Genomic DNA, 18619 nt, shown 5'->3' on the forward strand with positions numbered 1-18619 from the left:
AATTTTCTGGATGTCTCGTTTATGTTTGAATTTTTGCATATAATTGTTTCGATCGGTATGCTCGGGCGTTTCAATTGGTAGCTCTATCGTGGGGTGATCGGGGAAGGGTAGGGATTATCGTGTGAGACCGCGAGGAAATCGTTGGGAGGTGCTTGGGATTTGGTCGACGCGTCGCGAACCATGTTAGAGCCGGGGCTGGTGGGGCGATGGGGCGATGGGGCGATGGGGCGATGGGGCGATGGGGCGATGGGGCGACGGGGCTGGAGATCGGACGAATTAATATATGGTGATGGGGTTTGGTACGCGCGTATGCTGGATCGACGCGGCAATCGGCTGTGACTGGTGAGAAAGCTAAAGAAACCGAACACCGTTCCCATTATTTCTATTTCTCATTTTTTCATTTATTTCTGAATTGCGTTTTCCTTTTGCTTTTTTATAGTCGCGCAACAGTTTTATCGGGTGTGTTCTCTTCGCAACGCTTACATAATATAATAGTTACGCGAGCTGAGATTGATCGACGCAGGATCGTAAGAACGATTGTTCGACGCGACTTTGTGTACACCTCTCTCTATGTATATATGGTACGTTTGTCTACGTATGTATAAAGATTTGCTAAAAAAAGGTCCTGAGGTAAAAACAGTTTTCATCCGGAAGCGAGGATATCTTTGAGCTCGAGAATTCTCTTCTCTTTCCAGCAGCCAGCACCAAAGGATCTCGAAACTCGCGGCTTCTTGGCTCTCGAGACGCCGCGTCTAAACTGCTGGAACCAAAGTTGTCCATTCTCTCTCGGTATCCGAATAGATGTCAAAGGTGTCGGCATCCCCGGATCACCAAAACTCTATTCCAGATCCTTGAATCGCCAATTTCCGGAATTCAGCCGTTTAGAACATGCTCGAGATCCAATCCACCGAGAAGTTTGCGATTTCGCAATCATTTATCCTCGCCCCGAATGGAATTACGCGACGGGGAACGAACAAACGCGATCGGATCGGAGCGACGCTGGCTGTCGGAACCGAAGTGTCGTTTCTCGAAGGTCCGCGGCCGCGACCATCTTCGGTCGCCTCTACTGTCATGGGTCCAACGGTTCTGGGTCGGGCGTTCCGCGTTGCGCGAGAATCTTCGACCTTTCCGTGCGCGCCTGAATTTTGGTCTGCAACGACTTGATCTTTTCCCGGCAGAACTGCAATTATCTCGCAGAGAACGCGCGTCGACACCGACGGCAACAGGAGAGGCAGAAACAGAGAGAAAGCGAGGAGAGAGAGAGAGAGTGTGTGTGTGTGAGAGAGAGAGAGAGAGAGAGACAGAGACAGAGATCCAAGAAACGAAGAAAAACCAACGTAGATAACGAAACGCAAGACAACGACGACAACGCCGAAACGATACGATGAGGATCGATGATCCAGACCGAAACAGAAAGAAAATGAACGAGATGGAGTAACGGAGCGGAGAGATCGAGGAAGAATGGCGGATGAAGAAGGGGTGCGGCAAAGAAAATTTCTTAAATCATATTATAGCCGATGGAGTAGACGAAACAGATTGTCGACAAACACAAACAAAGAGAAAACCCATGAAAAGAAAATAGACGAAAAGGTGAAAGAAAGATCGGGATTAAAAAGATTGTAAAAACGGATCGTAAGATTATTTTTCGAGCTGCGTTCATCGACTCGTGTTCGCTGCGTTCCTTCACGAGTCCCGACGAGCGCGCGCGCGCGCGTCTGTGGAGGTCACTTGATTTTCTTGCGTCTCTTCCGTATCCCGTGTTTTTCGACGGTTTGTCCGGCGATTTGTTCGGCGACTCGTCCGGCGTTTGCATTCGCAAACAGAATTTTCCGTCGTTTGTTGCGTGAGCTACTCGTGACGATCAAAATAGAAGAAAGAAGCCTACTACGGTGATCGCGTGTGCGAGACAGATGGTGTGTGACAGAGACTCGAACCGTGTTTCGGTGGGCGAGACAGTTTTGCAAGACAGTGCCGCTACCGAGGTTCTCGCGCCGTCGCGACGCGCCCGCGAGGCGCCCGCGAGGCGATCGCGATCCGCCAATTCGACAGGCGAGAGCGGCGAGATGGTAGGAACAAAACACGTGAATTACACAAGAATAGAAAGAAAATGAAAACAAGCAAAATCAAGTAATCCCCTCACGGTACAAGAAAACGCATCAAAGTATATGCATCGCGCTCAGAATTGGCCGAAAATCTGCGCGCTCGCACTTCCCCAAACTCGAAACGGATCACGGTTTCAAACTCGGACTATATTAGCTAGCATATTCGAGTCCCCAAAATATGAGAAAAGTCTTCGCGGTTCACGTTTCGAGCGTGCCGTGCGCAGGCTTTCGTGGCAGACTGGGCGTAGCGCGTATAGTTTGCGTCCGAACAGAGAACGAAGAACGGAAAACGGAGAACGGAAAACAGAGAACAGAAAACAGAGAGAGAGAGTACAGAGAACAAAGAGTACTACGGAGAAAAGTAAAAGGTAAACGGTAAAAGAAAAGTAAAAGAGAAAAGAAAAAGTAAACTCTAAGAAAACTCAACAAAGACACGTGCGTGAAAGTGTGACACGGTCGAGATTCCGTTCTCGTACGTTTTCAAGAATTGAGAACAGAGCGAGACCAGTTTAGTCAGGGCATGATACCAACCGGTACCCCGTAAGAAATCTACCACCACGATGTTAGCGCGTTTCGCGAGGCAGCATCGTTCGATCGATCATCTCACGAACGTACAAACGAACGAACGAACGAACGAACGAACGATTAGAAGTTGTTATTGTTAATTTGATAGATCGCGGTGATTTTCGATGGATGAAATGCGTATAGATGACATTAGCGGTTAGAGTTTGAAGATGGCAGAGTAGAGAGGATAGAAGAGGGCTAGAAGCGCCTCCGTTCGTCGCGAGTGGGATCGAACGTCGATGGGAAATTCGTGCGAGCGAAGATAGGAAAGTCTCGGGTGGGAAGGTCCGCTTTCGATCGACGATGTTATATTAATTTTACCCTTTCGCGTGCAACTTTGGATTCCGTTGAAAAAATCGAGCCGCGAACGTTCGATTTTAATGCGGAGCTACGAATACCGTTTCGCAGGTTTCGTTTGCACGCGGAAGGGTCGAGAGTTTAAAGCGGAACCGAATGGAAACACCTTGACCTAAACGACGACGGTGACGGTAATGTGGCGACAGCGAGGATGACGGTGACTGTGAGCGATACAAGCAATTGGTTTTCGACCTCTGTCTCCCCCTTAAAGACACCTCCCTCGGTAATCGTCAAAATGTTTCCAGTGGCAGGACGCGAGTTCCGCCGGAGCGACTTCGACCGCTCCGTGCTCGATCCCTCGAGTGTTCGCTCACCGTTTCCTTCGATGGGAAATCAAACGATTGTCCAACGAATTTCACCAAGAATGAGCGAGCGTCGAGAAGAAGCGAAACTTTCTAACGGAGCTGCGAAAGATCGGGTAATCGGCGGCGGTCCGCACTGCCGGGCCTCGATTAGAGATCGGTTAAGGATCGGGCGAATGGGTGGAGGATGGCTCGGTCGACGGTTAATAATCGTTAGTCGCGTTCTCTTCTGGCTAGAAGCACAAAGGAATCGGAATCCGCGATTCGCGCGCGCGTGTAGGAGAAGCATGGTTAGTTAGACCGGCGCGACCGGAACGCTGTTCGTTCGACGAGCATACGTATATATCCTGTGGTGGTGGTCTTCAGTTGGTATCGAGCAAATGCAAAAAATCAAGTTGCTGCTTTTAGCGCAATTGTGCAGGTGACGAGAAGGTGGGACCAAGGCGAACCTACCTGTTGCTCCTGCAGCGCCTTCTCCTTGTCGGAGGACAGGTACGTCGGGCTCAACACCGTTCTCAACTGCTGCTCCACCTGCACGATCTGCTGCCTCAGCTGCTGTATCTCCTGCAATTAGACACACGCAGGTCTCAGAACCGCGTCCCATCGTCGCTTCGGGCGTCGTCTTCGTCTTCGTCGTCGCGATCGCTGATCGTCCCCTCCTCGAGTCGATTCCAATTTTATCGCGCGTTTAATAGCGCGTCGCATTCGTGCGAGCAATTTCAAGGGGATTTACGAAAGGTTGCCTCGAGATTCGGAGAGATCGGCGATGGCGTCTCGAAGGAGCACGGTCCACGGTCCACGCGGATCGGGATGAAACGACGCGACGTCGCGACCGTAGTCCCCCCTAACCTGTTGATATCGATCGATCTGGGTCAGACAACCCTCCAAGGAAGCGACTTGTTCCTTGACGGTGCCGTGAAGGCTATCCAACTCGGTGAGCAATTCGTCGACCGTCTCGCCGATTCGGCTGTCCCCGCCGATTCCGGACCGGAAGTGCACCTGCAGCTTCTCCATCGATATACCGATTTTCGTTTTCTGTATCGCCACGTCGCTCAGCATTTTCTCGCGCAGGCTGTGCTGATCCCTCAGCGGTTTCTTTTTGCTCTGCGGCGACTCCAGGCTCTGCCTGGCCTTCTCGATCCACGATTTCACCTCCTTCATCTTTCGCTCGCACTGCTCCCATTCCTCGCTGGTTTCTTGCAGCAGAGCATTCTAGAAACCGACAACGAGAACCGAGATACCTCTACTACGTCCTCTACTACTCGTCCGCGAACCAATCGAACAAATCTATCGACACGAACCCTTTCCAACAGTTGACTCTCCACCTGCACCTTTGCTTCCTCGGCTTCCAGCAGCTTCTCGGGCAGGTCGCCCACGCTGCAGACTTGACCGATGCTCTCGAGCTCTTTGCCCATCTCGCTCAGATTCCTGTTTATCTGTTTGCAGCTCTTCGCCGCCGTCTGTAACCCGTCCCAAAAAACAACTTTACCGGCTCGATCGATATCTCGGAGACACGTGGCACTGACGCGTCGAGCCGACCCACGAGCGGAACTCGGAACCGCGTTCCGCCGGTTATACCGACTCGTACGAACGGAGGATTATCTTCTATTCGATCTCTTTTGAAAATATTTCATTTCCATGTTCCGCTCGGGGGTCGAAGGCGATCGAGCGCGATCGAACCAGCTGTCTCTCCTCCTCTTCGTAGAGGACCTCCAGCCACCGATCAACGTACCGAGTACTCGTGCAGCCTCTGCCTGGCCTGCACCAGAGTGCCGAGCTTGAGCGGCTCGACCAGGAATCGCTTTTTCTCCTCCGTCCAGACTCGGACAGTCTCGTAGAGGGTCAGAAATCTCTGCCAGGCGTCGATGGCGTCGGCGACGACCTGCTTCCTCTCGTCCAGCCAGTCGCCTACCTGGCCCAGCTGTTCGGTCACGTTCCGCACAGTGCTCTCAATCAGCTGTTTCTCGGTGTCGTCCCTGGTGTTCTCGGCAATGGTTCGCCCGTTTCTCGTTAGTCGCTCGAGCTTGTCGGCCGTCGTCGCCAGCTCGTCCTGGACGTGCTTCAGCTGCTCCTTGAGCGGTCCAGGTTCGATCGATCGGTCCTGTACCTTGAGCTCGGCCTGCCGTATCCAGGCCTGGACCTCGTCCAGGTCGGTCAGGTAATCCGACCGGACGGTTCGGGCCCGCTTCTGTTCCCTCTGCTTCTCCTCCATCGCCTGAGCAGTCGCCTCCGCGCAGAGCTCGAGGCCTGTCAGGTGCTGGGCAAGATCGCTCGGCACGAGCTGCTGGCTAGCTTGGTACCGCGCCTTAGTGCTTCCCGAGAACTTGTTCGCGGCGTCGAGCAGCTCCTCGACGGTCGACCGCAGCCGATCCAACGATTCTTCGACGGCGTCCTGGTCGGGCCCGAAAACCTCTAGCCCCGAGACGCGATCGCGCGCCTCGTTCAGACGCTTTCTCAGCTGATCGATCTCGCGCTCGGTACTCTCGAACGCCTCCAAGTCCTCGTCCGCCTTCCGGGATCTCTTCTGCAGGGAGTCGACGAGCCTGGAACGACCGATACCCTCTCATTCGCGAACCTTCTCATTCCTATTCGCAGACCAAACTAACTCCAACTGCGCGCGGTAACTTTGGCTTAGGTTTCGTCCAATGAGAATACGAGCAACAGGAATAACCTCCCTCCCAGATTAATTTGTACGAGCGACCAAGATGCGCGAAAGGAGTTTTTAGGTTCATCGTATCGTTCCTCCTCGACAAACAGTTAAAAAGTTGTCCACGCAACGACGAACGCGGGTTATTGGCGGCGATTCGAAATAGAGCACGGAACACGGGGACGAATTTCTGAATAGGTGCTGCCCGACGACCTTAGGCCGTGTACTTGCGCGAGTCGCTCGTCGGTCAGCCGCAAAAATAGATTTCGGCATACATATTTCCCGTTCGAGTCTCGGGCCGCGAGCCTCGGTCCTCGCGTCTCGGATAACGCATGCCAGCTCGCGATCGTCGAGTCGAACGTTCGATTCGAGGGTACAACGGCCGACTGTACGGAAGAAATAGAGAGAGAGAGAGAGAGGGGGGGGAGATAGAGAGAAAGAGAACGAAGGGAATTGTTCGGGCAGGTCTCGACGAATTGTCCGAGACAGAGACACACTCGGAACTCCTCGCGACGCTCGACGCTCGACGCTCGACGGATTTAGAGTCGGAAATGCGTGTCGCTGCCGATGCTGGCTGGCTTTGCTCCAGCCCGAACCGGCGACGCTTTAGCTAAAAGTAGACAGTGCGTGCGCGCGCGTTTTCTATCGTGTGCGACTGTTCGAGAAGAACTTTGGTGGAATCGGAATTATTCGTTTGCTACGGTCCCGGGCTATTTTTGACTGGCCATTTTCTCGGTTTTTGGGCCAGTAGAAAAACGACGCGTCGCTCCGAATGCGATCAACCGGTCATCGATCGCTTTTTTCGACCAAAAGTTGTCTTTCAGACAATTTTTTAACCGTACAAGTCAACCGTCTAGAAGAGAAATTGCAACGAATCTCCGTTAGCTCAAGTCAGTTTTTGCTAGCTCGAGCGAGAGCGTGTATGGAAGGAGAGAGAGAGAGAGAGAGAGAGAGAGAGAGAGAGAGAGAGAGAGAGAGATGCTAAAATGTTTGGTGGGACCGTATGCGCGTACTGCCAAGCGCAAGGATGACAACATCGATGATGCATCGAGCCCCCGACCGGCCAAACGATGTTGCAACAACCGCGGTAAACGTTTTGAGGAATTTTTAACGCGAAACCAGAGCTGCGACAAAAATTCAAACATCTTCTAGGTCTAAGCGAAACCGCGCGCACGTGAAAATTCGAACCGAATCAAATCGGAAGAACCGCGTTTCCAATTAACGGGGAAGCTACGGGCGGGCGGGCGGGCGGGGTCAATGTCAAGTTCCGTGCGCTCGGCCGGTTTATTTTCGCCAACATTGATGACATCGTCGCTGCTAATATCGAACGCTGTTCAACGGCAGCTTTACGGTACGCGTTTCACGTCGGGGTGTTTCGCCGCTTCGTCATCGATTGCGGATAGTTTCCGGAAGCAGTTGATTTTTGCTCGATTCCAAAACTCTAAATCGAGAGAAATCTCGTATATCGGAGAAAGGAAAATTCCTAAGGACCTGCTCGAAAGATGTTGCTTCGTACAGCATTTACGCGCAAATCGTTCTAGTCGTTATCGGTACAGTTTGCTCTTTCTTTCGTCAACGATGTATGTACGCTACATGCTTCGTTCTCTTCCACGATCTTTGGAGAACATCCCTCGGAATCGGTCACTTTCGCAATATTTCGCTACGTTAGACAATTCTCACCGCTATCTATTCGAACGGTATGGAACAATTTATTATTTACAAAGAACGCGTGTCAAGCGTTTCTTAGCAAACACTTCTCAGTTTCCTGTTTTAAAGTACAAATATGTTGGCGGACAAATATATGAGTTACAAAGATTTCGGCTTTAGTAATTTTTACAAGATTTCGCAACATTGGACAATCTCTGGCAACAAAGCGCGGCCTCGAATGCCATATAAAATTGTTTCTTTCGGTCGCGACGAGAATGAAGAAGAAATTCGAAAACTTAAACGACCGATTGAAATCTGTTCCAGGCGACGAACGTGATCGTTACATCTTTAAACCCGTTCAAATTCGACCGGGAAAACACAGAAAAGATTCCAGCGATCATCCGTAGCCATTTATTGAGAAGTAATTGGCGAGAAAGTGCGACACGCGGCTTGCGGCTTGCGGCCCGCAGCCCGTAGCAGCGGAAAGCGGAAGTACTGATCCACGTGATGCAACCTTATCCGGGCATGTGACTCGACCCAATGTGCTCCGGCGCATCGTCGCGGCAAGGCGAGGCAAGGCAAGTTCATCGGCCAGGGTATTTTGAGCGCACCAACCCAACGATACACTTTTTTCTTTCTCTTTCTCTTTCTCTTTCTCTTTCTCTTTCTCTTTCCCTTTCTCTTTCTCTCTCTCTCTCTCTCTCTCTCTCTCTCTCTCTCTTTCTCTTTCTCTTTCTCTCCGACACATCAAGGAGACGTCTCGATCCCGAAAATCGATCACTTCGAACTTAGAACACCCGAAGACATCCGATCAAATTATGAAAAGTGAAGGGATCAAATTTCCGAGACGCTTTTCGCGAGAGAATCGCGTCGAGAATATCGCGGATCGAGGAAGACGATACACTTGTTCGTACCTATTCTATGAGGATCGTCAAGCGATTTCGATCAATTTATCGGTCGAATCGCTCGGTCTGTCGCGTACGCGGAGATCCCTGGTCGCTCTTCTCGTTCTCTCGTTCCGGAATCGATGGCAAACCGCGAGATCTCGAGCCAGGTTTCGGCGAGTGAAAATCGGATAACAGTATGGCGCGGCACGATCAAGCTAAACAGCAGCGGTCGCGGTTCGAAACGTTATTAGAAGGGGCGTAATAGCGTCTGCTTTGAAATTTTCGTCTTGGCGAGGCGCCGCGACGCATGCGGATTACGGACGCGTCGCGCCGCAAGAGCGCCGAGTCCCGAGCCCCGAGCCCCGAGCCCCGCCGAGCCCCGCCGAGCCACGAGCCCCAAGTCCCAAGCACCGCTGCCGAGCCAAGCCGCGCGCCGGACACCAACAAAAATCTACGACGACCGAAAAGAGCCGCGCGTCGCGCCGATCCTAAGAATAATACACCACCTTCTTCGCGTAATCGCCGGAGAAAGGTTCGTTAGCTTCGAGAGCTTTGGTCCGTGCCATTGCGCGAAGCTTTTTCACCCTTCGCGCGCCTCCCGCCGCTAGACCCGCGGCGATTGCAACGCGCGCCCGCCGCACCGGTTGCACCCGATGTTGCAACCTCGCCACGCGTTTCTCGATCCAGTTCCCTGGTTGCATACGAGACCGCTACGATTCTTCGCCCTTCGTCGTCGAGTAGGAATCGAGGCCCGACCGATTCCGACGCCGTTCGCTAAACGACGCTCCGTTTTAGACAGAATTGTCGTGACATCTTATTCTTTCGTCTTCCAGCTACAGTGTTTACCTGCTCGGTTCGGTCGAATAGCATCGTATCTTCGCGTCGCAATCGCGTGTCAATTAAAGTCTACTATAGCCACCGCGAATTCGCGACCCTCGAAATATCGCGCAGCGCGATCGAGTCCTCGACGTTTGCGATCGCGCGTGCATCGATTTCCGCCTGACCCTGCTGCTTGTTATGTCTTCGAGCACCAGACACCAACGAGTTCGAATCCAAGATTAAAACGTTACAGCACAGCCGGCTGATGGTCAAACCGTGTAATCGAGTCGATATCGCGGAGAAAAATCTCGCGCACCGTTACCGTTTCGACAACCGGTTGGAACGTTTGCGCGAACCCCGCAATAATTCACGAAAAGGTCGAGCCTTGGCAACCCCGGTCTCTCGTTTACAACTTGTTCGTGCCTGCGGCTGCGACTGCGACTGCGACTGCGACGCGTTACTAGCTACAACTTACGGCCGGAGCACTCGGACGGCCGCGCTGGCATACCGCGTCGCTCGCCGCGCCGACTCTCGACTGCTCTCCGCAGCCGACCGCCGAGTGCCGAGTGCCAACTGCCGACAGAGACACGTGCACGGAGCACCGTGGAACCGAAGCGTTTCGGTATCGATCGATGATAGAGGCCACGGAGCTCGGCCCCTACGGTCATAATATTTAAGCCAATCACCGGCTAACGCGATCAACGCGAGCAAAAACACCGGTCGCGGTCGGACAATTTCATCGTTACGTACTAGCAATCGACATGCCGCGGGATGGATCTCGCCTCTCGCAGCGCTTCCTCGCCCCACTTTCTTGTCGGTCTCGGTTCCTCTACAACTCGAAAAGCACCTTTTCACACCGACGACTCTCTTTGGAACTCTATAGACACCTATAATCACCGCGATAGTCGACAAAAGATTCGCAGAATCCTCGAAATGCAAAATTAATAACCACCGAACCTCGAATATCGAAACTCGCGTCGAGATGAAAAAATCACTGCACGCCGATGTCTCGTGCGACGATGTCACGGCGCTTTTATCGCGACTGCCCTCGCGATACGTTAACCGACCAACTGCTTAAACTCCGTTCCACGGATTATTCTCGCGATAATGCGACGTCGCAGCCGAGGATCGTCGTCATACTTTATTTCCAGTCCGCTCCGCGCCACCCCGCCCCCCGCCCCGCCCCGCGTCGCGTCGCGCGCGAAACGCGATTCGCGAGTCACGTCTCGACTGGTCTGTCGTAGCCGTAGCCGTAGCCGGGATATGTATTACGCCATGAAATTCAGAAGCGGGCCAACGCGCGGCCTCGGATGCCCACCGTTGCGTCGGCTCTCTGCTCTTCTCTCGCTTTTCTTCCTCGAATCTATATTTAGTGTGGGCGAGTTCGATCGACACCCCGCGGAACCTTCGATTCCCGCGGTGCGGCGTGGCGTGGCGCGGCGCGGCGCGGCGCGGCGTGGCACCGAAAACGAACATACCGGGGGTGGATATCCCATCCCCTGACCGGACTACCGCGATCGATTATTCTATTAATTCGATTTCTGCATATCCGCGATAACTGCACGCAACAGCAACTTTTCCTTATTTTACGACAAAGGGACTACAAAAGAAAATACCGATTCAACGATTCGGTCTATGAATGTAATGAAATGGCGGCACGAGTGTACGATAAATATATGAATTTATCAACTTTCTCGTACCGTTTTAACCAAAATCGTTGGCTACCACTGGGCTCCTGATCCCGGGGAAACAGGGCCAAGAATTATTGACCAGATTCCGCCGATTCCGCGATAAGGGCTGCCGGTTTTAATCGATGATGGAATCACGTTCGAGTCGAGCCTTTCGGAAAATTGCCGCACGCGGTTATTGAATCGATGGGAATGCGAGGAATCCTCTATTATCTAATGCTGCTCGATTAACGGCCTCCTCGGATTATAAATAATTCGAGGTGCAACCGGATTGCGCAATGGTTCGAGCAACCATTTGTTTACAAACAGCTCGTGGAAACGTGAGTCACACGCGATTCGCCAGATTCGGGTGATCGTATTATCGTTGCCGATAACATTCACCCTTTGATTACAAAATATTTTCCATTTCATTCTTGCGCCATGCGGACGAGACAGATTTCTACGAGAAGAAGAACAAGGAGAAGGAGAAGAAGAAGAAGAAGAAGAAGAAAAAGACAATTTCTCCTCGTGTTTTCACTTCATAATCAACGAGGAATGCCGAATACTCGAGTAGACGCGTCGTTTTCCGGCTCTATTTTTATCACCAGTCGCATATTCCCTGATTCGATATCTAATTTCGTTGTTTTTGTAATTGCATCGGTGCGCGACGAGCTCGTCGTTCCTATTATTATAATCGTTGGTAATCGTTTCGCGAACAAGCGCGAACGTCGACAACCGGCCCCGGCGAAATCACCCTGAAAACTTCCGCGACACGGTGCAACGCGGTCGCTCAGTTTTCCAAGCAGATTATTCAAACTTCCCTGCGATTATTAATTTCTCGACATGGAACGATCGTAATGTACCCGCACACAACTATTTACAAGGCCTAATTACGTCATCTGACTAATTTGGGTATGATGGAGGATGGAGCGTGAACGCGCCACGTAACGCGTGCTAAATCGATACATGTCGTAACCAATAAGGAATCCGCTCCTGCCGTGAAACTTTGCGTTCATCCTTTCCCTCCCCTGCTCTGGATCCTCCGTTACATTCCCCACCGTTTTGCAACGGTTAATCGAATTTCACAGAACCCTTGACATTTCCAAGAAACTCGATTTCGATTTCGATCTCTATCTCTATCTCTATCTCTATCTCTATCTCGATGGAGGAGAAACAGCAAAGGTAAGATTACCAAACTTTCGCTCCACCGTATCCTCGTTATCGTAGATCAATTTCCATACGCGTTCGGGCAAAGGACAATTCATTCTGCTGTAGAAGAGGTTATTCGTAATACCTAGGCTGCGAATGTTTATGCGAAATAAAACCGCAGCGTTTCTTCCCTCAGCAGTTCCATTCGATTGAAAATAACGAAACAACGCGCTTTTCTATTCTTCCCGTAAATCCAGAAAATTTCCGGTACGGTGGTAACGGTGACAGCGCACCAACGATCCATTTTACCAACTAAACGATCCTTTACGATAAAAACGGGGATAGCGAGAATCGTGTAAAGGTTGTCTGGCAAACGTTCGCGGTCTAACAGAAATTTATGCTGGAAATGAAAATCATATAAAATCTCCTGAAAACAAAGTTGCAAAGATCAAATTGTCACCGTTTAGATTAATTGTTTCCGTTGCGACGAGAACCTGAAACAGACCGGACGATGTCGGGGGCAGCGGATAATACCTTCGCATTCGGAAGGTAATCGTATGCGAAAGCGGGGCAAGCGCGTGCACATGCGTAAAACTCACACCTGGAGGCACCACCGCTTTGTTCGACGCATCTTTGCGAGACGCCGAGATTCGACATTGACCGCGTACTTTACAGTTCGTACGAAACAAAAGATACGGTATGCGGTAAGTCAATAAGAGGTGCGCGAAGCCACGAATTACTACCGAATCCGTTTGTTTGAAACGCTGAAAGAACGTAACGGTACATACATGTTCGAACCGCAAACCGATTCGGTCGGTTAAAAAATGGAAACTGCCGGTGGAAGATGAGGTTCGCTAATCACAAATAATAAATGTGTAGCACGTACAACGTTTCGAAATGAAAAATATTAGTAGACGATCGAAGCAACGATGTAAATACGAACTGCGGCGTCGTGGCGTCGTTGGCGGTGCACTCGCAACAACATCGACAAAAGTAAAAAGTTCTGGCGTCACTCACGCTTCGACGGAACCCTGCAATTTGTCCAGCTTCTTCTCCAGAACGTGTGCCGGAGCTTCGGTGAAGGCTGCGAGATAGGCGAGAACGGGTCCTGCGAGGGCTCGCGCGTCCTCCGCCATCGGTTTCAGCTTCTCGGCCTCGGCCGCTAGTTCCTGCATTGAGAAACGCGACCAGAAATATTAAAGCCCGTCTTAAATCCGATGATAGTCTCTGGTAAAGAAAAAGACTCCATTTCTTTCTCGAAGCAAAGATCGTGATCGTAACCGCGTACGTCGACAAAAAAAGAAATACTCACGCGATGGGCTTCGATGGTGTCGAGCAAGTGGCTTTTCGAGCGGATCACGCAGTCGACGAGCTTGAATTTCTCTTCCGTCGCGTTAACTCGACTCTCGATCAACGACCACCGAGCTTCCAGTTCTTCCCAGTGCTTCGCCAGAGCTTCGAGGGCATCTCTGCGACCCTCTAACCCGGAAACTAGTTCCTTCCATTCGGCTCCGGTTTCGGCGATTCGAGTCCGTATCGTTTTCTTATTATTCGCATCCGCTACGGCGAGGACCTCTTTACCCCGTTCGTTCAGGAGGTCCAGCTCGAATTGTTGATTCTGAAGAAAATATCGAAAACGAGACGAGAGACGATAAGAGAGTAGAATCGCGACGCGACGCGCCACGTCGACGGCCTCGTCGAGACTCCGATCTACGAGTCTAGAAAAGGCTGCGTCGTCGAAGGCTGGTTACGATCGAGAACACTCGCCTGTATGTCGTTCAGAGCGTGCGTGATCTTTTGAACGTTAAACTGCAAGCCGGCCAGGGTCGAGACAGGTTCGTCGGTGAACCTGGTTCTCGATACGACCGCCTGCACACGCTGCAACGTTTGCGCGTAGTCCCTCCAGGTCTCGGCGCCTTGCTCCAGTCTGGCGCGTTGCGACTTGGCCGTGTTCAGAGTGTTCTTCAACAATTGAGTATGCTGTTGCTGCTCCGCGCAAAGTTCCTCTTGCTCGGCACTGGTCAAGGACGGCCAGATCTTGTCGGCCGCCTGTTGAATCTGCTGGGAGACGAGCTCGCGAATGGACGGCTCGCTGCTAAAGTAAATCTGAAACAGAACCGGTAACGTTCCAGAGATCTCGCGATCGAGACGCCGCTAGGGACTCGAGAAATCAAATCAGCAAAGATTGGAACCTTGTGCTCCTCCAGGTCGCCGAGGATGTTCTCAAAATCGAGCCCGTCCTTGTCGCTCTCCAGTCGGATCTCTGCCTCGCGGACCCAGCTCTTCAGCTTGTCGGTAAGCGCGGCGTACTCTTGTCGCAGCTTCGCGTTGCTCTCCAAATAGTTGCCGCGTTCCTCCAACTCTCTAGGCAAGGACGTCAGCAAGGACACCGCCTCGCTCAGCATCTCCTTCAACGATCCGGGCATTCCTTCCTCGTAGGGGATCGAGTTCTTCAAGTTTTTGATTCTATCGAGATACCGGTTCACGTCCTCGCTGAGCTCCTCGTGTTTCTTCAGCTCCCCTTCCACGCTGCTCGGATCCCTCTCGAGAAGCGGCCTCGACTTGACCTCTTTCTCCTTGTCCTCCAACCGGTCGAGGATCTCCGCCAACTCGTTCGCCAATCTCTTGTGCTCGGCGGCAGCCAGCTCGTGTTGCTCTCGCTGAGTCTCCACCGCCCTTCTCAGACCCTGAAGTTGTTGCTTGAGCGACTGCAATTGCTCCGTCACGTTGTTTCGGTCGACCGACGAACCTTCTGCCGCGATCTGCTGACCCTTGTCGGTGGCACTGGCCAGGAGAGCCTCGCATTCCTGGATCTTGAGGATCGCGTCATCGTACCTGGAAGAAAAAGAAACGATCGCGGTTTCATCGCATTGGTATTTAATCGCGAGAGAACAACCGGGCTAGTTCTAGCTACCTTTTGATTTTTTCTTCCGTGGTCTGGCCAGAGTTCTCAATGTCCCTGACGATCTCCGTGTACTTTGCTACGAAGGTGGTGATCTCGGTAATCAGAGCGATGAATTGCTGCCTCAACAGCAACAACTGTCGAAGCTTGGCTATCTGTGCCTCGATAGCCTTTATCAGGTCGTCCTGCCGAGCCGAGACCCCATGAAGATCGGCCACGTTCACCGATCCCAAGTCCGAGAGTTTCGCCTTGTTCGCCTTCAGGTCGTTCAATATCCTCTCGTAATTGTCCAACATAGCTTCGACGTCTTCCACCTTGGAACCGATCGGTTTGTTTAGCTCCTGCAGCTCCTTTTGGACGTCCGTCATATATCGCACAGCCTCCGCGACTCGGGCCAACGATTCCTCGGCCTCGTCGATGTTCTTCCTGAGAGCCTGGGCTCGCTCGTTCACGATTCCAGCGACTCGGCCGTGAGCCTCCTTCATGTTCCGTAGCTGTTCGTTCAGCTCCAGCTTGTCGGCGTCGCTGACAGTCGGCAGGATCGATTTTCCCTGCTGAAGGATTTTCTCGATGTCGTCCGTGTACTCCCGCGCCTCCTTCTTCAAACGGTCGTACTGAAATACGAAGGGAAAAACTGTGGGTACAAGATTCATTCGAGACTACTAGGTAAATCGCGCGAAGAAGCTGAAACAAGTCCGCTCCTACCTTGGCCAACTGTTCCCTGAGGACATCGATGCCGGAGGTCCTCAGGTCCGAAGAAGTGGCAACCTCGGCCTCATTGATCCACCTCTGGCACTTGTCGATCTCGTTCTCGAAAGCCTTTCGGCCCTGAAGAAGATCGGCGAGCGCAGCCTGCTTCTCCCTCGCCTCGTTCTTCAACTCGTCGTAGTCGTTGCCGATCTCCTCCAACACTGCTTCCAGCTTGGCACGATCTTCGTCGCTGCACTCTTTCAGCAAAGCGTTCCCGTGCTTGAGAACGTCGTTCATGTCGTTCTCACCGAAGGAATCAATGTCCGTTTCCAATTCGCCGTGTTGGTCGATGTCTCGTTCGACCTTGGCGGCTTTCAGAGGCAAATAGCCGCTAAGCTTCTTCAAGTTGTTGCTCTTGGACTTGATCCAGGCCCTGGCTCGCTGCAGGTCGACCTCGAACTTGCGACGAGCGTCGGCCGCGGCGGTTGCGCTCGATATTCCTTCCGTCAGGATATTACAGAGCTCGGCTTGCTCGCCCCGAAGAGCTTTCGTCTCGTTCTCCAGTTGTTGCTGCTCGTTGGTCTCCAGCTCGTTCTGCATGTTGCCCACCCGCTTCTCCAGGGTGTCGATCACCAATTGCTTGCCCTCCGCCTCCTTCAGCAGAGCCTGCAACAACGCGTCGAACGGTCGTTCGATCAACGAGCGATTCTCTAGGCAGAAATAAAATACGATCAAGTGGAACAACTACACTCGTTACACGCGTACCTTCAACGCGAGCAGCTTTTCCTCGGCGAGCTTGCTCTCGTAGCCCACACGATCCGCCAATTGCGCCTGCTGTTTCTTCCGCTGTATCCAATCCCTGTTCTCCTCGATCTCCTGCCTGGTTGCTTCGATGCCCTGAGCAGTCATGTCCAGGACCTGCGCCTTCCTCTGCAGCTTCTTCGCGATGTCGGCGTACCGTCTCTCGACCGACTTGATCTGCTCCTCTATCTGCTGAGAGTCCAGATTGCTGACAGAGTCCATCACCTGGTCGCCGAGCATCTTGACTTCGCCGAGCCTGCCGGGCCCCTGGGACTCGAACTCGGCAGCGATCTCCTTAACGTTCGATATCTTTTGACCGATCGTTTGTCCGTTGCCTTTCTCCACCGCGTCGACCTTCTTCGACAGAGCATCCAGCCACGACTGGATATTCTGCACCTGCGACCGATACTTGTGGATCAACTCCTGAGCAGCTTGTTTCCCGGAGATGGCGTCCGTCAGCTCCGCCTCCAGTTTCTCCAGACCCTCCTCGATGTCCCGATCCTCTTCGGTCAGCGACAGCTCGGTGGTCGCCTGAGTTCTCCTCTCTCCGACGTTGCTCGAGAGGTCGTTCATCGCTTGGAGCTCCGCTTGAGCTGCCTCGGATCGCAATTTTGCCGGGCGAGACTTCCATTCGGCGCAGAGGGCTCTCTGCTGGTTGATCCAGGCTCTGAGGGCGTTCTTCTGCCTGGTTTGCTCCTCCAGCTCGTTCAGGGACTTGGTAACAGTCATCAGGTGTCCTTGAGCCTGGTAAAACGCGAATCAAAATCATCCGAAAACGAGAAAAGAAACACCGTAAACACCGTATAGTATACGCTCGCTTGATAAACGGATGCTCGGTACCTGATCGATTAATTCCTCCAGTTTGGTCCTAACTTCGACCTCCCTGGCTGGGATCTGCACCGGTGGAGCGTCCAAGGGACTCCCCGGTCTCGAGACGCAAGCCACGGCAGCCTCGCAAGCTTCGACGGCCAAAGCAAGCCTGGTCTTCTCTCCCTGCAGTTTATTGTGCAACGCCCGCGCGTTCTCGAACCTCTCCTTCGTTTGCTCCAACGTGTCGGTAGGAGCTTCGGTCTCCTGGACGATCTCCAGCTCGTAAACCTCCAAATTCTTCGCGATACTCTCCACGGTGTTCTCGTAGTCCTGGAACTTGATCAGAGACTCCGCCAATCGTTTCTTGATCTGCAGCGCGGTGTTCAGGAGAGAGTTGTAGCTCTCCTGCACGTTCCGCAGCTGCGTTTCTATCGTCTTCTCGATGCCTGGGTTAACGACTACGTATCGATCGATCTGCCCGTTGCCTTTCACCTTTAGATCGTCCAGAACGCTGGTGTAGTTTTCGATTTCTTGGAGCAGAGACTCGTGCTGCTCGATCTGGGCGACCGTTTGCTCCTTGTTGGTGATATAGAGGGAATTGTGAGCCATCAGCTGAAAAGAGATTTGCAACAGCCACTTTTCGGTCTCCTGCAGAGCAGCGTGGTACGCGTTGTAGTCCCGTATCTCGTTCTCCATCATCTTTCTACGCTCGTCCACCTCGTCGCTCAAGCTCTGCCACTGCTTCAGCGACGCTCTCGTCTGGTTCAGCGGCTCGTTTTTGTTTGCCAGCTTGCAAAGTTCACCGGCTTCCTCCATCAGGTGGTCCAGCTCCGTCCTCTTACTCCGAACCTCCTCCTGCATGTGCTTGTACCGCTCCAGCATCGTTTTCATGTCGCCGAACTCTCCTTTTGTGTCCGGTAGATCTCTCGCGCTTTTCCGGGTCTCCCCGAGCCAAAGTTTCAACTTCCCGTGTGCCTCCGCGTGATCTTCCCAACGAGTCAACAGGGACTTGAGCCGAGCCTGTACCGTGTTCAAGTCTATGCTCAATTGCTCCCAGCTGGAACGGAGTCCGGCCATGTCCGATCTGAGACGATCCTGCTGTTCCGGAACCGCCGTGTCGATGGCCTTGGCGAACGCAGTCTGCAAAGTCGACAGCAGGTGTTGGCCCTCGGTGATCCGAGTTGCCACGATCTAGAAAACGAAAAAAAATGGAGCGTAAACGAGAGAGAGAGAGAGAGAGAGAGAGAGAGAGAGAGAGAGAGAGAGACAGAGCGA

The 18619-nt window shown here is 52.5% G+C and overlaps 1 protein-coding gene across 4 annotated transcripts in view; it reads right to left on the minus strand.

Moving 5' to 3' along the window:
- The window catches only part of Msp300 (Muscle-specific protein 300 kDa), a 103727-nt gene that overhangs the window by 44094 nt on the left and 41014 nt on the right, over positions 1 to 18619 (minus strand). For 3 of the 4 annotated variants that reach the window (XM_078192031.1, XM_078192032.1, XM_078192033.1), the window contains 12 exons: positions 17375 to 18535; positions 16499 to 17278; positions 15749 to 16399; positions 15056 to 15657; positions 14334 to 14976; positions 13909 to 14247; positions 13454 to 13759; positions 13159 to 13310; positions 5058 to 5868; positions 4627 to 4785; positions 4175 to 4537; positions 3779 to 3889 (listed from right to left, as the gene is read on the minus strand). In XM_078192031.1, the coding sequence (XP_078048157.1) occupies positions 3779 to 3889; positions 4175 to 4537; positions 4627 to 4785; positions 5058 to 5868; positions 13159 to 13310; positions 13454 to 13759; positions 13909 to 14247; positions 14334 to 14976; positions 15056 to 15657; positions 15749 to 16399; positions 16499 to 17278; positions 17375 to 18535 (6078 nt within the window). Of the gene's footprint in view, positions 1 to 301; positions 1181 to 3778; positions 3890 to 4174; positions 4538 to 4626; positions 4786 to 5057; positions 5869 to 13158; positions 13311 to 13453; positions 13760 to 13908; positions 14248 to 14333; positions 14977 to 15055; positions 15658 to 15748; positions 16400 to 16498; positions 17279 to 17374; positions 18536 to 18619 lie in introns of those variants that run through there. The other variant, XM_078192034.1, reaches the window with a different exon arrangement.

Source organism: Augochlora pura, chromosome 10, assembly GCF_028453695.1.
Source record: "Augochlora pura isolate Apur16 chromosome 10, APUR_v2.2.1, whole genome shotgun sequence".
In the NCBI taxonomy this organism is placed as follows: domain Eukaryota; kingdom Metazoa; phylum Arthropoda; class Insecta; order Hymenoptera; family Halictidae; genus Augochlora; species Augochlora pura.